The 19533-nt window shown below is 56.6% G+C and overlaps 1 protein-coding gene across 1 annotated transcript in view; it reads left to right on the forward strand.

The window, feature by feature from the left end:
• The first annotated feature begins 386 nt into the window (after positions 1–386).
• The window catches only part of GRHL1 (grainyhead like transcription factor 1), a 32887-nt gene continuing 13740 nt past the window's right edge, over positions 387–19533 (forward strand). Inside the window, exons 1-8 of the mRNA XM_084900087.1 lie at positions 387–554; positions 3614–3800; positions 6969–7039; positions 9386–9776; positions 10786–10862; positions 12276–12432; positions 12572–12683; positions 13502–13596. Of these exons, the coding sequence (XP_084756213.1) occupies positions 535–554; positions 3614–3800; positions 6969–7039; positions 9386–9776; positions 10786–10862; positions 12276–12432; positions 12572–12683; positions 13502–13596 (1110 nt within the window). The 5' untranslated portion in view covers positions 387–534. The remainder of the gene's footprint in view (positions 555–3613; positions 3801–6968; positions 7040–9385; positions 9777–10785; positions 10863–12275; positions 12433–12571; positions 12684–13501; positions 13597–19533) is intronic.

The raw sequence follows: 19533 nt of genomic DNA on the forward strand, positions 1-19533 counted from the left end.
GCGCCAAGCCGGAGGGCCTGAGCGAGGGGACGCGAACCGGGCGGTGACGGGCCGGCAGCGGCGGGCGCCGGGCGGGCGCGGCCGCCGGCGGCGAGGGCGTGGGCGGGAGGGCGGCGGAGGCAGAGCGCCCCGCGCCCGGGAAGGCGGCGCCCGGGCCCGGCCCCCGGGTGGGCGCGCGGAGGCGGCCGCGGGGCGGCAGGTGCGCGCGAGGCGGGACGTCCCGGGCGGGAGGCCCCGCGCGCCGCCCCCTCAGGGCTCCGCCGGGTCGGCCCCGTCCGGGCGCCCCGCGCGCCGGCCAATCAGGAGGCGCCGCCGCCGCCCGGGCCCCGAAGCCCCGCCCCGAAGCCCCGCCCCGCCATGAAGCCCCGCCCCCGGCTCCCAGGCGCGCGGCCGGCGCGGCCCCGCTCAGAGCGAGAAAAGCGAACCCAACCCGTCGGGGCTGCCGCTCCGGACCCGCCGCCGCCTCCCCCCGGGTCGGCTGTACCGTCCGAACCCGAAAGTCCAGTTGGGCGGCCCGCCGCGGCGAGGAGCGCGATGACACAGGAGTACGACAAGTGAGTGAGCGCCGCGCCGCCGCCGCCCGCGGTCCGCCGTCCGCCCGCACCTGCTCCGGGCCCGCGCCGAGGCCCCGCGCTGAGGCCGGCAGCGAGGCGGCGGGCGGGGGGCAGCGGGGGGGCGCGCGGCCGGCTCCGGCTTCTCCTCCGCCCGCGGCGCCATGGTCCCGCCGGAGCCCCTGGGGGCCCTGGCCGTGGAGACTGGACTCCGGGGTCCCCTCCGCCCCCCTCCCCCGCCTCAGCGGCCTCGTCTGAGGGGACCACCCACTGGCGCCCCCTCTGCTCCCCGGCCCAGCGGGCCGCCCTCGGGGCCTCTGCCCCGCGGAGCCCGCGGAGCCCCGGCGACGCGCCCGCCGGCGGCTGCACAGGCGGAGGCTCCGGTGAGCCCGCCGCTCCGGTCGCGGCGCCGCCGGGGAGACGCCACGGGAGGTGCGCGCAGGGCGGCCGCGGGCCCGCCGTCCTCCTCCGGCAGTGAGGACCCGAGGGGGACGCGCCGCCCGCACGGCCGGGTCCCCGCAGCCCTCCCCGCGCCAGAGCCCTCGGCGCCGTCGGGGGGACGCGCTGCAGGCACCGGGCGGATGGACGGACTGACGGACGGCCTCTCGGAGCCTGTGATTAAGGCGGATTCTGACCGCGGAAGGCGGTGGCCACCTGAGCGGCCCCGGGGAGGGGACACGGGGTGAGGGGCAGCTCTGTGTTTTCTTAGCAGCTTTTCTGTAAACATAGAATGGTTCCAAATTTTAAAAATATGTATTTATGAGAACCGCACCAAGCCAAATCAGGGTATAGGGTGCTGCTTTCCTGGAGGCGTAGGTTCGATGTTTACGTGCGGAATGGATCCTGATCTTTGCTTGTAGCCTATGCACTTGGGTGTTCTGGTTTTTCTGGAGGATCCCTGGAAGTCACCCCCGGAAGTCTTGGCGGGGTGACCGAGGAGAGGACACCCCCAAGGCGGGGGAGGGGGGGGGCCGGGGGGGGGGGGGGGGGGGAGGAGCCCTGAGGACTGGCAATGGCGTGTCCCCTGAGAAAGCGGACAGAGGCGGCGGGTTCGTGGTTATTTCTTAACACATACGATTAATGAGGCACATTTCCAAAGCCGGCCTTCTGGCCCTGAGACGATTCGCAAAAACTGCTGGGTTTTCTGTTGCTTCCACCCGGCGGGGAGGCGTGGGAGAAGGGAAGCTGAAAAACTCGCTTTATGGGACTGGGATGAGCCAAGCGCTGTCACAATCCGCTGGGAGCAGCTATTAGCACTATTAATAACAGCTTAGCCGGAACGCCGCCTTCATCCCGGCCCCCTGGTTCCCGGCGGCCGGCGTGCTCCGCTCCTGGCGGCCCGGGGAAGGCCCCCGCTTCCAATGCTGCTTCCTCTTCCTCTCTTTCCCAAACGGCCGCTGGGGTTCGTTTTGGGTTAAGATAGCACCCCACCTCAAGACTTCTTTTCCTACCAAGTATCAGCGCCCGTGACTGTGTGCCCAGGCATGCGGAAACACATCGGCTTTGAAATAAGACTTACTTTTGACTGGGGATAAATTAAGTTGTCGGATTCCCTACACAACCCCCCCCCCCCCCCCCTTTCAAAGGTGTTTTCCTGTTTTAAAAATCCGTATCTGTTTTTAAAGGGCCTGGGTGGTTGCCAAGCCCTGTTGATTGCCTGAGAAGATAATCTCTCTCTGCATTCACTTTTAGAGGAGGGAGGTCACCTCTAGGCAGTGCACGTATTTCATCGGTGTGTCGCAATGAGAACCCAAGTTTGCCTGTCAGAATAGTGATCGGTCAGAGTAGTTCTGAACATTCAAACATTGTTTTTCCCTTAAACACACTTCTCCTGGCTGGAGTGAGTGTTCTGCTTCTTGTCTTTATTGATTTATTCAATAGTGCCAAACTGAGACTGTTTGCGTTTCAAGTTTTTTAAATCAGTCCTGTTTGCTTTAATCTCTTAAATCAAATCTTCTGTAAGAGTTCACTAAGACCCACGTTGGTTTTTCTCTGGGTTATTTTCCCACCCGACTACAGGGTTAAAATGAAACAGATCTCGCCCCGTGTGGAAAAAATGGTATAAAAATTTTAAAACCAGATTTCCCCCCCCCCGTTTGCTTAGAAACCTTTCTGTTTAGTGGCTTCGTGGATGGTTGTAGATTCTTATGCGTTTATCTCCAAGATAAACAGTTAGCTCCCAGGCCAGAAAATTGTGCCTGCGTGTTGATTTACAGCCCCCTTTGGCACATTCCTGCTCAGGCCACCGTAAGCAGGGGAATATTCCTTCTCACACCCCCGGAGGATCATCGGAGGATCCCTTCTTCCCGCCCCCTCCTCTCTCCTTGGCGCAGGAGTTTGTAAGGCACGGCCTCAGAGGGGAGCGCGGGAGTAACGTGTTGCAGCATGATGCCTGAGCCGTACATGTTCTCTGTAAGAGGGCTCGGCCTGATTGCGTTTCTGCACAGAATCAACAGTTTGGCCTCGCTTGGTGTCCTTGGTTTTTGCGTATATGAAGTGTTTGAATAGCCTGGATTTTCCTGGAGTATCTTTCTCCCCTGCCAAGTAGTGTCTACGTCCTGGGTTCCATGTGTGGGCTAGCTGCAGCTTCCCTGGCTGCCCACATATCTTCCATCTTCCTGGGTGACCCATCGGCCTGCAACTAAGTGGGCTGTCTTCTGGTTTTGTTTTATACACACACACACACACACACACACACACACACTATTGATTTCAGAGAGGAAGGGAGAGAGAGAAACATCAGTGAGAGAGAGAGAGAGAGAGTCATTGATCAGCTGCTTCCTGCACACCCCACACTGGGAATCAAGCCCGAAACCCAGGCCTGTGTCCCGATCAGAATCGAACCGGGACCTCCTGGATTCATAGGTCAGCTCTCCACAACCGAGCCACGCCCAGGCCGGGCTTCTGGTCTTGTCTTAATTCATTTTATTGGGCTGTTGACGAAACAATGGACTCTTTTATTGCGACATCAATGGATTGGTTGTGTGGTTCTTTAAAAACTAGCTTAGGATGCCTTGCAGTAGAAACATGTACACATGTTTGTTTTCTTAATTTCCCCGAAGCAAACGGCCGGTGTTGGTTCTTCAGAATGAAGCCCTGTACCCCCCTCGGCGCTCCTACACCAGCGAGGACGAGGCCTGGAAGTCCTTCCTGGAGAACCCTCTCACGGCAGCAACCAAGGCCATGATGAGCATCAACGGCGACGAGGACAGCGCGGCGGCGCTGGGCCTGCTCTACGACTACTACAAGGTCCGTGCGCCGGCCCGCACCCCAGCCCGCACCCCAGCCCGCGCCGGGCACCTGCCCCGCACCCCTAGCCCGCGCCGGGCGCCGGGCTCCGCGGCATTAAAACAGTAATTTGCTGGAGGATGTCCTGCGAGTTGCTTCTGTGGTGACCATAAATGGTTTAATGAGTGCTTTGAATCACTCCGGTTCAAAGCCGAGCATCGCCAGTCCTGGAATCAAAGGGCTGCTTTTCAGACGGGAGGGTGGCCAGCTGCCCCGCTCTCTCTGAAGGGGAAGCCGCGTGAAGGAAGGTGGTGGGGTTCCCGACCGTTGGCTGGAGGCGGTTCTTGGAGCTGTCAGGGCGGCAGGGTTCATTCCACCGTCATCAGGCCATTTCCTTTTCCCGAAAGGAGGTTGTGGAGTAAGCCTGTGATTGGATTTGGTCTGGTTGTAGGGCTCAGGGAAAACCAACTACATTTGCTAGTCTTGGACTTCCTAGTTCTCGGGTCAGGATAGATTTTGTTTCCTGTTTCTAGAGATTTGGATGCATCTTGATTAAACAGCCTGTCCTCTGGCTGGCGTTTCACACGGTGTTCACATACATGACACCCCTGTTCTGTTTTATTTATTTATTATTATTATTATTTAAATACATTTGTATTGATTTCAGAGAGGAAGGGAGAGGAAAAGGGAGAGAGAAACATCTATGATGAGAGAGAATCATGGATCGGCTCCACACTGGGGATCGAGCCTGCAACCCGGGCCTGTGCCCTGTGTGAACCACGGCCTCCTGGTTCTTAGGTTGATGTTCAACCCCTAAGCCACGCCGGCGGGTGGCACCATCGCTTTGTGTCCCCTCCTGCCCTAGCCGTCCTCCTGCCTCTCACGGGTCCCCTGGACTCTGCCGGACGTGCTCACACTGTGTGTGTTGCTCTGGACGTGCTCACACTGTGTGTGTTGCTCTGGACGTGCTCACACTGTGTGTGTCGCTCTGGACGTGCTCACACTGTGTGTGTCGCTCTGGACGTGCTCACACTGTGTGTGTCGCTCCCCATACCTCCAGAATCCTTGCAGTGTATCACCCAGTTTCCGGGAGCTCTCAGGTCACACGCTCGCGTGTGCTGGGGCCAGGGTTCCAGGCCCGGGCTGGTGTGTGCCAAAGCGATCCTCTTCGGTGTGCCTGCCGTCTCCCGGGGGACGCGCTGTGCTCGCCGGTTCATTGGCGGTGTTTCTTTCTGGCCAATAGCAGGTACTACTCGGTGCGGCTGCTGATGGCACTTCCGTTTCGCCATCGTTTTGTTTTGAAAACTTCCAGACCCATAGAAAGCTTCAAAAAAACCAGGGGCATTCGCTCCTTCCTGCTTTCCCCTGGATTGACCAGTTGCCTGCCTTCTGGTACCTTCCGGCCCAGTTTCCTTTCCCGAACACAAGGGATGCAGAGGGAAAGCCGAGAAGACAGCGTGGTTATCAAAATGAGGGTGGGGCCTACATGAAGATGTCGTGATTGTTTGGCAGGAGGTCACGTGGTCACCGTGCTGTGCTTCAGCATGAGGTCGCATCTTGTTCTCTGACTGTGAATGGAGCTTGCGTAGTAACTAGTGATGCTGGAGAAACCCTTGTCCGGGCAGCAGCCACTACAGGCTCCCTTGGAGTGGAACTTATTACGTCATCTGCTCTCTGGATGGCTTGTTTCACTGACTCAGTCAGTGTAAAGCCGTAAGCTCCTAAGTGCTCATTAGGAATTTGAAGTTACATGTTTATAACTGAGACTTCTGAGCGTGCCGGGAAGACTGATGCCAGGATACTAGAGGCAGAGGTCGTGTGTGTGTGTGTGTGTGTGTGTGTGTGTGAAATAAAGGGCCCTAAGCGTATTTTACATCTGAGGAGGAGGAGATAAGCTTTTGTGTCTGCGCATTAAGGGAGACCATCTTCGTAGTGCTCTGCGCCACACTGCTCATGACAGGTAGGGCTCTTTGTTTTTTTGTTTTTTTTTTAATATACTTTATTGATTTTTTACAGAGATGAAGGGAGAGGGATAGAGACATCAGTGAGAGAGAAACATCAATCAGCTGCCTCCTGCACACACCCCCACTGGGGATGTGCCCGAAACCAAGGTACATGCCCTTGACAGGAATTGAACCCGGGACCTTTCAGTCCGCAGGCCGACTCTCTATCCACTGAGCCAAACCGGTCAGGGCTGTTTGTTTGTTTTTAAATGAACTGACTTATATGTTTCATTTTTTAAAGTATAACCATCAGTCATTCTTACATAACAACTTTGGTAATGCTTTAAAAGCACGTTATTAACACAGGAGACAATACATTTTTTTTCCTTCAAGGCTAAAATACGTTTCAAACCTCTTAGCCACTGGAGTGCACATTGGGAGGAAGGCTCAGTTGGGTTGATGTCTGCAGTACTCCCAGGAATGTTTGCCTGCTTTCAACGCCTATGCAAGGAAGAGTAGAATCAAAAAAAGAGCCCTGGCCGGTTTGGCTCAGTGGATAGAGCATCAGCCTGCGGACCAAAGGGTCCTGGGTTTGATTCCGGTCAAGGACCTTGGTTGCAGGCTCCTCCCCAACCCGGGCCCTGGTCAGGGCGCGTACAGGAGGCAACCAATCGATGTGTTTCTCTCACATCGATGTTTCTGTCTTCCCCTCTCTCCTCCATTCTCCCTAAAAATCAATGGGAAATTAATCAATGAGGACTAACAACAACAACAACAACAGAAAGAATAGAGCAAACTGGGTTAGATTTGTCCTTTTCTAATGGACCGTGATAATCCCCCAGTATCTAAGCTGGCCACTCGAAGCCAGCCTTCGGCTCTCGGAGGCACGGCTGAGTGACCGATCCCTTTGGCTTGACCTTCGATCTGGAAGGAGTAGCAGTGAAGAGCAGCGAGAACGCTGAAAGAGCCCAGTGTGTCCAGGAGCTTCCTGTCTGTTTTGTTATGTGGATCAGTGGGTAGACCAGGCCAGCGGTGCTCCTCCTCAGGGGGAAACGCACACTCGGGCAGCCGATGTGTGACTGGGTCTGTCTGGCAGCTGAGCGCTGGCTTTTGCACATCCACGCGGTGAGGCGGGCAGCTCTGGGGGCAGGCGCTGCTCGTTCTGCCCCTGGTGCCTGGGGTTCGGGGCTGGGCCTGCACTTGGCGGAGTGAGGACTGAACTGTGTCACGTGTGTCACTGCCTCAGGTGCCGCGAGAGAGGCGGTCATCCGCCGCCAAGAACGACGTGGAGCACCCCGAGGCCGAGCACAGCAAAAGGTGAGTGTGCAGGGAGCACCGGCAATTCTCGAGAAATGCAGTGTCTGTGACAGTGTGTGTGTGGGGGGGTCTGTTCAGGCGAACAGGTGCCAGTGGAGAGACGGGCGTGTGGGTTCTGACGGCCGGCCTCTCACCGTGTGATCGTCGCCCTGCAAGTGACCGGTCCTGGGGAGGCAGGGCCTTTCTCCGCCTCCAGAGGCGTGTGTCAGTGCTAACATAAGTGCCTGCTTATTTGTCTTGGATATTCTCTGGGAAGGATGTGGCTTACAGCAGTAAGGGGGGAGGGGTCCATTAGGAAAACAGAGCACCAACGATCTTGAACAACTGCCTAAGCAAAACTTAATAAAGTAAATGCGACTGTATTCCAAACTCCTCTTGAAGTTTTTTTTTTTTAATTTTTTAATTTTTTTAATTTTTTAATATTTTAGGTTAAAACTTACAGAAAACTAAATTAAGGCTTGATGTTATAGCCATAAAAAAATTTAAATGTACCTTTAAAATTGCCCTGTGTTTGCCCTAGCCAGTGTGGCTCAGTGGGTAGAGGGTCAGCCTGTGGATTGGAGAGTCCCTGGTTCAATTCTGATCAAAGGCACATACCTCGGTTGCAGGCTCCATCCCCAGTCCTGGTTGGGGCATGTGTGGGAGGCAACCAATTGATGTGTCTCTCTTGCATCGACATTTCTCTCTCTGTCTCTTTCTCTCTTCCACTCTCTTAAAATCAATAGAAAAATATCCTCTGGTGAAGCTTAAAAATTTTAAAACATGAAAAACTGCCCTGTGTTGTATTCTATATAATAAAAGCATAATATGCAAATTGACCGAATGGTGGAATAACCAGTCCGTGGGGGGCTGGGCTGGCAAGCAGGTGTGGCCAGGCCAGCCAAGGCATGTGCCAGCAGGCAGAGGGAGGAGACGGTGATGGGGTGGTGAGACAGCGGTGACCAGTGACAGTGGTGGGGTTATGGAAGGTGGGGCAGGGCCAACCACTCACCATCCCCTAATTGGCCCACCCTGTCCCCACCCGGTCGCCTCCCGCAGAGGGAGGCTGGTGGCAGTGGCAGTGGCAGGGTGATGGGGATGGGGCCAGACGCTCGCTGGCCAGTGCCGTCCCCTAATTGGCCCACCCGGTCGCCTTCCACAGAGAGCGGGCCTAAGCTGTCAGTCAGACATCCCCTGAGGGCTCCCGGACTGCGAGATGGTGCAGCCTAGGCTGAGGAAACCCCCCCTCCACCAAGTACACGAATTTTTGTGCACTGGGCCTCTAGTTAGTAATAAGGAATAGGACATTTTTAGAGAAAGAATAGCCACTCAGAACCCACTATGCTGACAGCGTCTGTGTTTACCCTTTGGGTCTGTGTGCATATTTTATGTGGTCGGGTTGTAGTCACAGATAGGGGTTGGTATAAGCGTTCTTGTACTTAGTATGTTCCATGTTGCTGTTTAGTCTTCATAATTACCCCTTGGCAAAGGGCTTATGGCTTTTATTTTTACTTTTTATTATGGGAATTTTCAAACAGCAAAAATAGAGAAATACTATAAACCCACATGTACCTTTATGTGGGAACAGTTACAACATAATTCCTCTTGTTTAATCTACTTTTGGCTTCTTCAACTTTTTTTTTTTTTTTTAACATTTTTTATTTCAGAGAGGAAGATATACATTGGTGGGTGTATGCAAGGCAACCAATCGATGTTTCTCTCTTACATCAGTGTGTTGTTTTTTTCTCTCTTTTTCTTCCTCTCTGTCTCTAAAATCAATAAAAACATACCAGTGTGGCTCAGTGATTGAGCCTTGACCCAAGAACCAGGAGGTCAGGGTTCAATTCCTGGTCAGGGCACTTGCCTGGGTTGCAGGCTAGATCCCCAGTAGGAGGGTGCAGGAGGCAGCCAATCAATGACTCTCTCATCATTAATATTTCTTTTAAAAATATATATATATTTTATTGATTTTTACAGAGAGAAAGAGAGAGGGATAGAGAGTTAGAAACATCGATGAGAGAGAATCATCGATCAGCTGCCTCTTGCACACTCCCTACTGGAGATGTGCCTGCAACCAAGTACATGCCCTTGACCGGAATCGAACCTGGGATCTTTTAGTCTGCAGGCTGACGCTCTATCCACTGAGCCAAACCGGTTTCAGCTCCTCGTTGATATTTCTTATCTCTCTAGCACTCTCCCTTCTTCTCTGAAGTCAATAAAAATATATTTAAAAACAAAACAGAAAACAACAACACAAACATATCCTCCGGTGAGGATTTTAAATGAATGAGTGAATGAATGAGTAAATAAGTAATAAAAATGGTGGAAGTACTGGATTGGCAGTGAAACAGCTTTTGCTTTCTTAAGGAACAGCATGCCAAATGTGACCGAGCAGCCCCTCGTTTCTGCCGGAGAGAACAGAGTGCAAGTTCTGAAAAACGTGCCCTTCAACATCGTGCTTCCCCACGGCAACCAACTGGGCATCGACAAGAGAGGCCACCTAACAGTTCCAGACACAACAGTCACCGTCTCCATAGCAACCATGCCTACCCACTCCATCAAGACGGAAGCCCAGCCGCACGGCTTCGCGGTGGGGGTCCCTCCGGCGGTGTACCACCCCGAGCCCACCGAGCGGGTGGTGGTTTTCGACCGGAACCTCAGCGCGGACCAGTTCAGCTCCGCGGCCCAGCCCCCCAATGCTCAGAGGCGGACGCCAGACTCGACTTTCTCAGAGCCCTTCAAGGAGGGCGTGCAGGAGGTACCGCATCTTCCCGAGGGGCCGCGGTTGTCTAAGTATCGGGTTCCGCCTCTTCCTTGTTACGTAAGCCTGAAACTCAGCCTGGAGTGCGTGGATTAGGAACAAAAGTGTTTGGGATTTTTTTTTTTTTTTTTTTTTAAGAGAAAAGGCCCCTGGCTGTAATTTGTAAACTAAACCTATAAAACCAGACATTCTCATCAGGGCGCATGGCTAATCTTACCAGCAGCTGAGTTAACAATTACGATGTCAGCACCGTGATTTGCTGGAGAAGGAGAAGGAGAAACCCCAGACGCAGTTTTTCATCAACAGCAGAGAGATCCCCAGCGTGTTTCTGGCTTTTGTTCTAGGCCAGAGCCAGCTCCTGCAGCTGGTCTCCGTGTAAAACGGTTTATCGTGTGTTTGTGGTTCGGTGCTGCTGGGCTGGCGGTATTGGCAGGGAGGCGGTGTGCTGAGTGAGATTTACAAACGAGCTGCAAATGCTTCTCTGGTGGAGGGTGAGCATGGCCTCCGGTAGAAGTTAGCACTGAAGGTGTTTGGAGCTGGATTGCATGGTGGGCCAGGGCGTTGGGGGGGGGGGGGGTGTCTCTGCTCACGGAGATGGGAGTGGAGGAGTAACGCTCCTGAGAAGGTCCCCCCAGCCCTGTGTGAACTTGACATCCTGTCTGATCGTGGTGCCACGACGGCGCTGACTCCTGACGGTTATGAGACATTGGTTGCAGGCTCTTGAACTTGAACAGGATAGGCTGTGTGGGAAGAAAGGCGGAAGGGAATCGGCGAAGCACTTGGGTTACTCACTCAGATGGTTTTCACTTAATTGGGTGGCATGTGCAATGGCTGCTTTCTTTTTAATTGTCTTTTTTAAGTCTTCGTAGAGGTAAAACTAGGTTTCCAAACGAATGTTGAACCAGTAGTGGGTTGCCGTAAGCCACGGGCTCTTGCGCCATCCCCGACGCTGGCCCCCGGCAGCCTGGAGCCGGTGACAGCTGTGGCCATCCCCTTGATGTTGCAGGTTTTCTTCCCCTCGGACCTCAGTCTGCGGATGCCCGGCATGAACTCAGAGGACTTTGTTTTTGACAGTGTTTCTGGGTAATAGTTGTCTTTTCATTTGATTTAACTTTCGGCTTTTGCGACGTTTCTGTTTTGATCACTCGATCTTGGAAAATCGGAGGTGGCTTTCGCGGGCTTTCTCCGTGCTCGCTGCTGTTCCGGGCAGGGTGCCTCTCTCTGCTGTGGACGGGGCTGCGCTTTCCGTGGGAGCCCGCGCTGCGGCCACGCCCCCTTCTTGGTGTCTTGCTTCTCCTCCCTGGGGTTCCTCTGGGACGGGTCCGTGGAGCTGTGAGGGGGGGTGGGGGGGACGTCAGCTAGAGCTGAGGTGCCTCGTTCCTAAGAGTGGGATGACCCCGGGGCTAAGGCTTCCACTTCTCAGTTAGCCTCGCTCCCTCGCTGGGGATGACACGCACAAGCCAGCTTTTTCTGACCCGATGCCTCTCTAAACCTCCCCCAGGGTACCTCGCACTCATGGATATTTATTTCCCAAGTTAGTATGAACATATGGCACCACCTTCAGATTTTTCTGAAAGAGTTTATGATTTTATTTTATAGTTTTGCTTTATGTATTTTTTACGTGTGTGTATTTTGATGTTAAAATTTTTGTATTTAAAAGTCTGGGATTTTTAAAAAATAATAAAGTAAAGTCTAGGGTTTGATGGGAAGTGAGACTTCCTGTAAAGGCCTGCCTCGGGGCAGGAGCCTCAGACACACAGGGCTCCCGGGCCTAGGCCGGGGCAGGCTGACCTGGGGATCAGAGAGCCAGCGCCCCGGGCCTTCCGGGCGGCCTGTCGCAAGACCCGGCTCTGCCGCTGCCACCGCCGCGCACAGGCAGCTGCCGATGGCTCGAACCCTAGGGCGTGCCTGTCTTCCACACAGTTTACATCTTATTTACAAAGACAGGTTCACTTTATTCCTAGACATGGGTGTGATTTGCCAACCAAGGCCGAGGCAGGTGATGAGCCAACTGCAGGGGCTCTGGGGATGGGCTCGAAGGCCACGGGAAATGCAGAGTACCGTGGCGTGCCCTCTGAGGCCCGTCCAGCCGCAGCAGGAACAGCCGGAAAGCTCTGTGCGGAGCGAAGCGAACGGGCCCCGGCCACCTGCTGGGCCTCTGCTGGCAAGGAGCTGCAGGACAGCTGTCTCTGAGGCTTCTTTCCAGGGCCCTTTCCGCGTCTGAGCATCTGGAATATTCTCAGCCTCCCAGCTTCTCCCTGAGAGCATCCCTCGTGGAATTCCCACGGCCTCCAGTCCCAGTGGGTGGAACGAGGCTTTCTGTGTAGCTCAGAGTAGGCTTATCGTGGGGAAAGCTGCTCTGGGTCATAGGACACGGTCATAGGACGTGTCTGAGGGGCCACCTTTCATACGTCCACGCTGCCGCGCTTCGAGACGGAGCTAGAGCTGGAGGCGCTTCCCAGGGAGCGGTCCCAGCCCGGCGGTTCTCTTCTTCAGGAACAACTTCGAGTACACGCTGGAAGCCTCCAAGTCGCTCCGCCAGAAGCCGGGGGACAGCACCATGACCTACCTGAACAAAGGCCAGTTCTACCCCGTCACCCTGAAGGAAGTGAGCAGCAACGAGGGGATCCACCACCCCATCAGCAAAGTGCGGGTGAGTCCCCGGGGCCAGCTCTCGGCGCTTCCCGCGGCCAGGCCTGGGGCAGGTCCAGGTCTCAGGCGGCAGCGCGGAGCCTCTCCTGTGGACCCTGACCCGGAGGCACCGTCCCGCTGAAATGAGTGCTCTCTCCCAGAGCGTGATCATGGTGGTGTTCGCCGAGGACAAGACCAGGGAGGACCAGCTGAGGCACTGGAAGTACTGGCACTCGCGGCAGCACACGGCCAAGCAGAGGTGCATTGACATCGGTACGTAGCTCCGAGCGCCTGGTTCCCCGGCACAGCGGCCAGACCCCCTCAGTTATTGTTGGCAGTGACCAGCTTCCTGCCGAACGTGTGGGAATGTGTGTGCCAGCGACTGGCCCGTTCCAGAGCTGTCCTCGCCTCCTGGAACCCGTGCTCCTCACAGTGCTTCCTTCTGGGGGCCGGGGCCCCTGCAGCTTTCCGCGTGGCCCCGGGCCCGGCCGGCAGAGCAGCTCACACAGGTGCCCGCCTTCTGGTCGCAGGTGTCCGAGGGCACAGCTTGGCAGGGTCTGACCACCTGGGGGTGGTGGTGAGGGAGAGGGAGAGGCGGTGCCCAGGTAAAGGCAGCACTGACCTGCCTGCGCCGGGCTCCCTGCCTGTGCACGGGCCCAGAGAGCCTCTCCGGCAGAGCCCATCCAGAGTGCAGTCCCTGCGCGAAAACCCGCCCTTCCTGCCGTGTGCCACGTTTTCAGTCTGTACCGTATGCCGGCCCCTAATTTAGTGCGCTCCCGTTGTTGGCCTCTGGTGATGCTCTCTGTCCGTTTGAAAGGAACCGGGTCCTCCTCGGGGCTCGGGATGGTTTTGTGACGGGGCCAGTGGTTTACCCATTTGTGGCCCATGGAGCCTCCTCTTACACAGTGAGATAAAGGCCTCTAAGCCTGCTCAGTTACAGAAACTACCTTTCTTCGTTTTTTAAACTTCTGTCAACTCAACAAAGTGTTAATGTAAGGGACCCGAGGGGATCATGTGAAACATGGATCTCACCGCGCCTGCCCTCACGGGGACTGAGAGATCACAAAGGCCATTCCCTCTGTCACTCGTAGCCGACTACAAAGAGAGCTTCAACACCATCAGCAACATCGAGGAGATCGCCTACAACGCCATCTCCTTCACCTGGGACATCAACGACGAGGCGAAGGTAGGCGATGCCGCTGGGACCTGTGCCGCCCCTGCCGGTGGGGCGGGAGGGGCTTAGTGATTTGACAACTGATGTTTTTACAGTTCTGCAAGTTTTCATTTCTTTTTAAAAAATATGTTGATTTTTAGAGAAAGAGAGAGAAACGTCGATCTGTTCACTTGTTTACGCATTAGTGGGTTGGTTCTTGTAAGAGCTCTGACCAGGGATCAACCTGCAGCCTTGGCCTATGGGGACGACACTCCAAGCAGCGGAGCCACCGGCTGGGGCCGCACGTTGTCAGGGCTTTGCTAAGGAACAGGGAGACTAGCTCGGCCGGAAGATAGCTAGAGCCGAAAATCGTGATGAGCATGGACCCGGTGGGGGGGGGGGGGTAGGCGGGGGGGTTTGGGGAGAAGGAGAGCTGTTATTTCACAGCCTGTGCTTTCTTCCTGGGACCTGCGCCCGCTGGGGTTTCATTTTCTCCTTCAAGATTTCATGTTTCCTGAAAGTACAGCTCTTTCCCAGGCGCTATAAAACTACCCTCCTCCCCTTCTATCTTCTCCTTCCTCCAGACCACGCAGTTCTTGTCAGCCCCCTTCAACATAGGAGGTGCGGTGTGTGCGCCCCGGAGTGGGCCAGCGGAGATTGGTGTGTGTGTGGGGGGGGGTTGACACCTGCGGAGTGGCCTGCGACACCTCCCTTCACTGTGCTTCGTTCCCTCGTTTGCAGTGGACGGAGGGCATGCGTCTCCTCCCTCCTTCAGGGTCTGCAGCTGGCGGCGCACCTTCAGGAAGGCCCTAGTACAAGTCTCGGTGGCAGTGGTGTTTCACGGTGTCACCTTTGAAGACAGTCGTTTAAGAGTCACTTGGGTGTGATCACAAGTGAAGAAGTGCCCCAATTCAGAGGTCATGTGGATGATGGGAGTTTTTAGTGCCTTTTAAAGGAAAAGTCAGCATTTTCTTCCGTCATTTCTGCCTTCCCCTTGCAGTAGGAATTTCTCTCTCACTGCACGGTTAGAGTTCTGGGTTTGTTTCTTTCCGTTGGTTTAACCACGCTGTGGTAGATGCTGAACTACCGCAGGGTTTTACTTTTACTTTTCTAGACAGCCACACGGCCGGATGCCTGAGGACCTTGTGAGTGGTGGCAGCATCGTCGGAAGGCAGTGTGTGTCTAAGGCTGCGGGGGGGAGCGGCCACGTCTGCCAGGAAGCGCTGTGGTGCTGCTGGGACCTCGGGCCGCCCAGGCCAGAGCCCGGGCGTGAGGCAGTGAATTCCCTGCAGAGGAGTCCGGGAGGGAAAGCACACTTTCCGTCGGCTGTAATTGTGCTGCAGCAATTTTGAAATTAAACCTAATAGGACTCTGTGCTGGCTCCTAACAGCCTTTATGAGAGGCTTGGCCCAGTGCCCTCGGGTACTTCTGTTCTTTCTGAAAACCAGAGAAATGGCACAAGTAGGGACCAGCTGAGAAAAAGGAGGTCACGGTTCTGACTGCTTGTGACCCTGAGTTAGTCCTCTGGTTCCAGCTTCTCCCCTCTGGCCGTCCAGGAAAGTGAAGAGGCTCAGGGCGGCCCCCGTCCTGTAGGTGTGTGGTCGGGGAGGTCCACTTGTCAGAGCGCAGAGGTCCTGGCAGCGCTGGTGACGGGCGGGCGGGTGCTGTTTGCTGTGTCACTCAGGGAGGGCCCAGGAGCTGGTGACAGTGACGGGTGGGGATGATGGCTCCTGGCATTTGGAAGGCCTCGTGTTTGTACGGAAGAGAAACAGTGTTGGGGTGTGCCCTAAGCGGCCTTAATCGCAGTGTGAGTTGGCGAGGCTCACCTCGGTTCTGTTTCCCGTCCGGACCCCCGGCGCTGACTGCCATGGCGGTGCCGTTCTTAATGAGCCGCTGCCTTTGAAGCCGGTGCAGACCCCCTGTCAGTGAAGCTGTGGGTCCCGCTTCCCTGGCCGGGCTGGTGTTTGCTGTTTTTACACTGAGAGTAATTGGTGCCTCCGGGCTCCGAGAAGGGAGTACAGGGGCATGCAGAATCCTGTAGGGTCTTTATTTCTGAAACATCCGCTTTCTTGTTCTAATTTCGGATCCGTTTGTTGATTCTCAACTCGTTTCTTCTCCCCCCACCAACACGAAGGTTTGTTGGAGATGGGTGGCATTCCCCTCCCCCTCCCACTCCGTCTGAAGGGAACTCAGGCTGAGGAAAACCAGAATTGTGGCCCGGCGATGGCACGGGTCTGCCCTGCCGCTCCTGCTCACAATTGGTTGAGTCTTGGACCCTTGGCTTCAGATCTGGTTTGGGGAAGGTGCTCTGAAGGCTAGACTCCTCCTGCCCCTGCACACCTCCATCGGCGTCCTCAGACCTGCCGTTACCATGGAAACTTGAGGCATGACTGGACCTGGTACGTCAGCATTAGTTTGCAGAGTGGCTGCTGGGAGGATGTAGCTTAGAAAGTCAGGGACGTTTTGGAAAGGGCCCCAGGAGCACTGGCTCTCCACAGGGCAGGCCTGCTCATCTGCTTCTCCGTTCTCTGTGCCGCACAGAGCGGGTTTGGGTCGTCAGGCATCTCCGGAGGCAGACACTCTGGGTGAGCTCAGTGACCAGACGCTCACGTTTCACTGTGCGACAGCTAATCGCATGGCGGCCCTCCTGCGTGCACAGCGCCGTGGGGCGAGCTGGGCAGGAGGAAGCAGGTCCCCTGGAAGCAGTGGGGGGAGGGGCTGGTAAAGGAGGGCGGGAAGAAGCTACGCCTCCACGGGCTCCTGCAGAGATCTCCCCGCAGAGACCTCCCCAGAGTCCGCTGTGCACCTCGCCCAGCGGTCTGAGTCCTGCTCTGTCCGGGCCCTGTGCACGGTCCCGGCTGGAACACGGGCTGTGGTCAGGTGTGGGGGCTGGCCTGAGACCTCACTGCAGCATCCTGGTCTCTGAGGAAAGGGGTGCTGTCCCACCCCACGGGGCACTTGGAAGTCACACGTGATTTTTGTATCGGGATTGTTCTGCTCAGCACGGTTGTTCCAGAACCAAGTGGAAATTCAGGGTAGGCCGCACGCCTGGGCCGGACTTCCATCTAAGCGCTCACACAGGGCTGAGGTTTGGTAGCGATAGGAAGTGAGGGCCTCCCCACAGCCTCAGGGCTGACGTAACTAGAGGAGCCTGGCGACGGGGCTCAGTGGCTGAGCGTCGACCTGTGACCCAGGAGGCCACGGCTGGATTCCCGCCCAGGCCACAGGCCCGGGGTGTGGGCTTGACCCCCACTGCAGGGCGTGCAGGAGGCAGCGGGTCCATGATTCTCTCTCATCACTGATGTTTCCCTCTCTCTCCCTTCTCTCTGACATCAATAAAAATATTACAAGGATTTAAGCAAATGGAGGAAAGCCAGTCACGGAGAGGGCACAGACTCCTTTGGCAGGCTGTGTGTGCGGGTGCCGGGTGCTCACACTCGGGGGGCAGGCCCTGCTCTGTGTCTCCCCGTGGGAATGCGGCCCCAGGGGCGGGACTGGGCCTTGCCTGGAGAGACGGTCTGACGGGAGGACATGGAAAGCGAGGGCTTCTCGCCAGTGGAGAGCGCTGAGGGGACCCTGCTCCCGAGAGGGCACTTTCCGTGGTGGTTGGGCGAGTGGCCTTGAACTCCAGAGGAGTGGAAATTAGAGACCAAAGCACAGTTGTGTGGAATAGAGTGAGAACTGGGCAGCCACGTCGGAGGGAGCCCTGTCACACCCCCCAGGCGGCATTGGTGGTGGTGGGGTGGCAACATGCTTGGTCACAGTCCCCCAGCTGTGTGGCCACAGTTCACAGCAAGCTCAGTCTCTCTGATCGAGCTGAGGGGAGGGTCGCTGAGGGGAGGGTCACTGAGGAAGGGGGCGCTGAGGGGTGGCTGTGGCTCCCAGGGCTCATGGACGTCCTGTGTGTGCGTGTGGGATGCAGTCTGCTGTCTTGTCCGCGTGTACTGTCCGGAGTTCACTGTGAGCGAGGCCTCGGTTGGCTCGGACTTAGCGCATCGCTCGCCTTTACGGGTCCCGTCCCGGAGCCATCGGCGCCCGTGGACGTGGCGCCCGTGGCCTGTCGGGTGCGTGAGGCGGGCAGGCTGGTTGGTGTCCAGCCTGAAGCTCCCCGTGAAGGAGGGGGAGCGGTGAGTCAGGCGTCTTGTAATGGCAGTTCCATGTGGGCAGGGATTTAGAACAGCAGCGTGCGCTCCTCCCGAGTGGAAGGGAGTCAGGGAGCTGTTCCTGTAAGCCCGGAGGAGAGGCGGCACGGCGAGGCAGGCGCACTCCGCCATGAGCTGGATGGCCGGTCCCGTCCCCAGAATGACTTCTTTCCACTCCTGGGCTTCCCTTCGCGCAGCTGGAGAAGACGTGTTTATCAAAGTGAAAACAAGACACTCACGTGGTGCCCGAACGATAGTCCTGTTCCTTCTAAGAACGGGTGGGTCCGTGTGGAAATGGCAGGGCGGTTTTCCTGATGGGAAATGTGTGGAGAAGCCTCCCCTCGCCGGGATGGGATAGATGCTCCAACTGGAAACTGAAAAATCTCCTCCAGCTCTGAGTGCCAGGAAGTGTCCCCCGGAAACTCTCTTAGCAGATTTGTTAGCGTCGGTGTTAGAGCACTTCACAGAGAGCACACTGGCCTGCCACGCAGGAGGGTGAAATAAATGCCCGAATCCCGGAGCCTCGAGGCCACAGTGGCGCCCATTTTCTCGCTCAGCCGGGGCGAGGCCGCTGGTTGGACGGAGGGCGGGCGGGAGGAGGCCTGGGCGGGAGTGAAACTGCGTCTTGTGAAACGGGTGAGGCGTCCTGTCCGCTCAGCCACGACCTGTGCTGTCACTTGGATTCTCTTTCCATCCTCTTTGTGTGTGAGGTTCTCTCCTCCCTCCCCCGCGCCGTCAAACAATAGCTCCTCTGTGGCACTCAGGCCTTGACGGCTGTCACGTTACCCTCCTCCTGCTCCTTCCTGGAAATGCCCTCCGAGAGGCTTTCTGAGTCTGTCATTTCAACCAGCTTTGCTGCTTGTGAGCTACCCCCGGAGCTTTGCCTGCGGCCTGACAGTTTCCATAAAAACTGAACGTCCCCTGAATGGCGGTGCCAGGGCTGTGCAGCCGGACGGGCAGGTTCCCTGCACCTGGCACCTCTCCTGTTTGCCACTGCAGCCCCTTCAGTAGAAGTGTAAGCGAGCTCTCTCCCTCCCCACCCCAGGGGCTTTTCCTGGGCTTTCTCAGAGGGAGAGGCCTCTCCTCCGTGGACGTTTCGATTGGGAGTCGGCGCGCCTGCCGGTCCCCGAATGACCCAGGCGCTCCCTGTCCCTCTGGGCCTGGGATCTGGAATGCGGCCTGTGCTGCTGTCACACCTGCACCAGGTCTGCATATTTCAGAGCAAACATTGTGCTTATTTGGGCCAACAGGTGCCAGATCCCTGCGTCTGCCAAGTGTCCTCAGGTTCACCAGGCCTGCTCATCGGGTGTGCCCGGGAGGCCGCCCCAGGGCCTCGCACCAGCCAGCCAGTGTCTGCCCTCTCCCGCCGCCCTCGCCGTGCCTCTCCCTGGCTCTGCCACCGCGCAGAAACCCGGGCGGGGAGGGTGGAGGGCGGGGGTGTGTGCCGGCGGCGGCGCTGAGGCAACAGCGAGGGCCATGACTCCATCCTGGTTTCTTCTGCAGGGAAACGCCCCAGGCGACGTGAGGAGATTTCGAGTTAGTGCTTTGCCTTTCCCACACCCTCTCCGCCCCCACACCCCCACCCCACCCCCAGTTCTTTATCTTCCCTTTGTGGCCAGTCATTGGGTCACGTGAGAAGTGACACACTTACTAGTTGCACATCTGAAAGCTTTCAGTCCATGCTGACATCTCTCTAGGGTGGGGCTGCTTTTTCCTTTCTGATATATTTTTACTGATTTCAGAGAAGAAGAGAGAGAGAAACATCGATGATGAGAATCACTGGCTGCCTCCTGCATGCCCCCTGCTGGGGATTAAGCTCACAACTGGG

Source organism: Pipistrellus hanaki, assembly GCF_964339955.1.
Source record: "Pipistrellus hanaki genome assembly, chromosome: 12".
Lineage (NCBI taxonomy): Eukaryota > Metazoa > Chordata > Mammalia > Chiroptera > Vespertilionidae > Pipistrellus > Pipistrellus hanaki.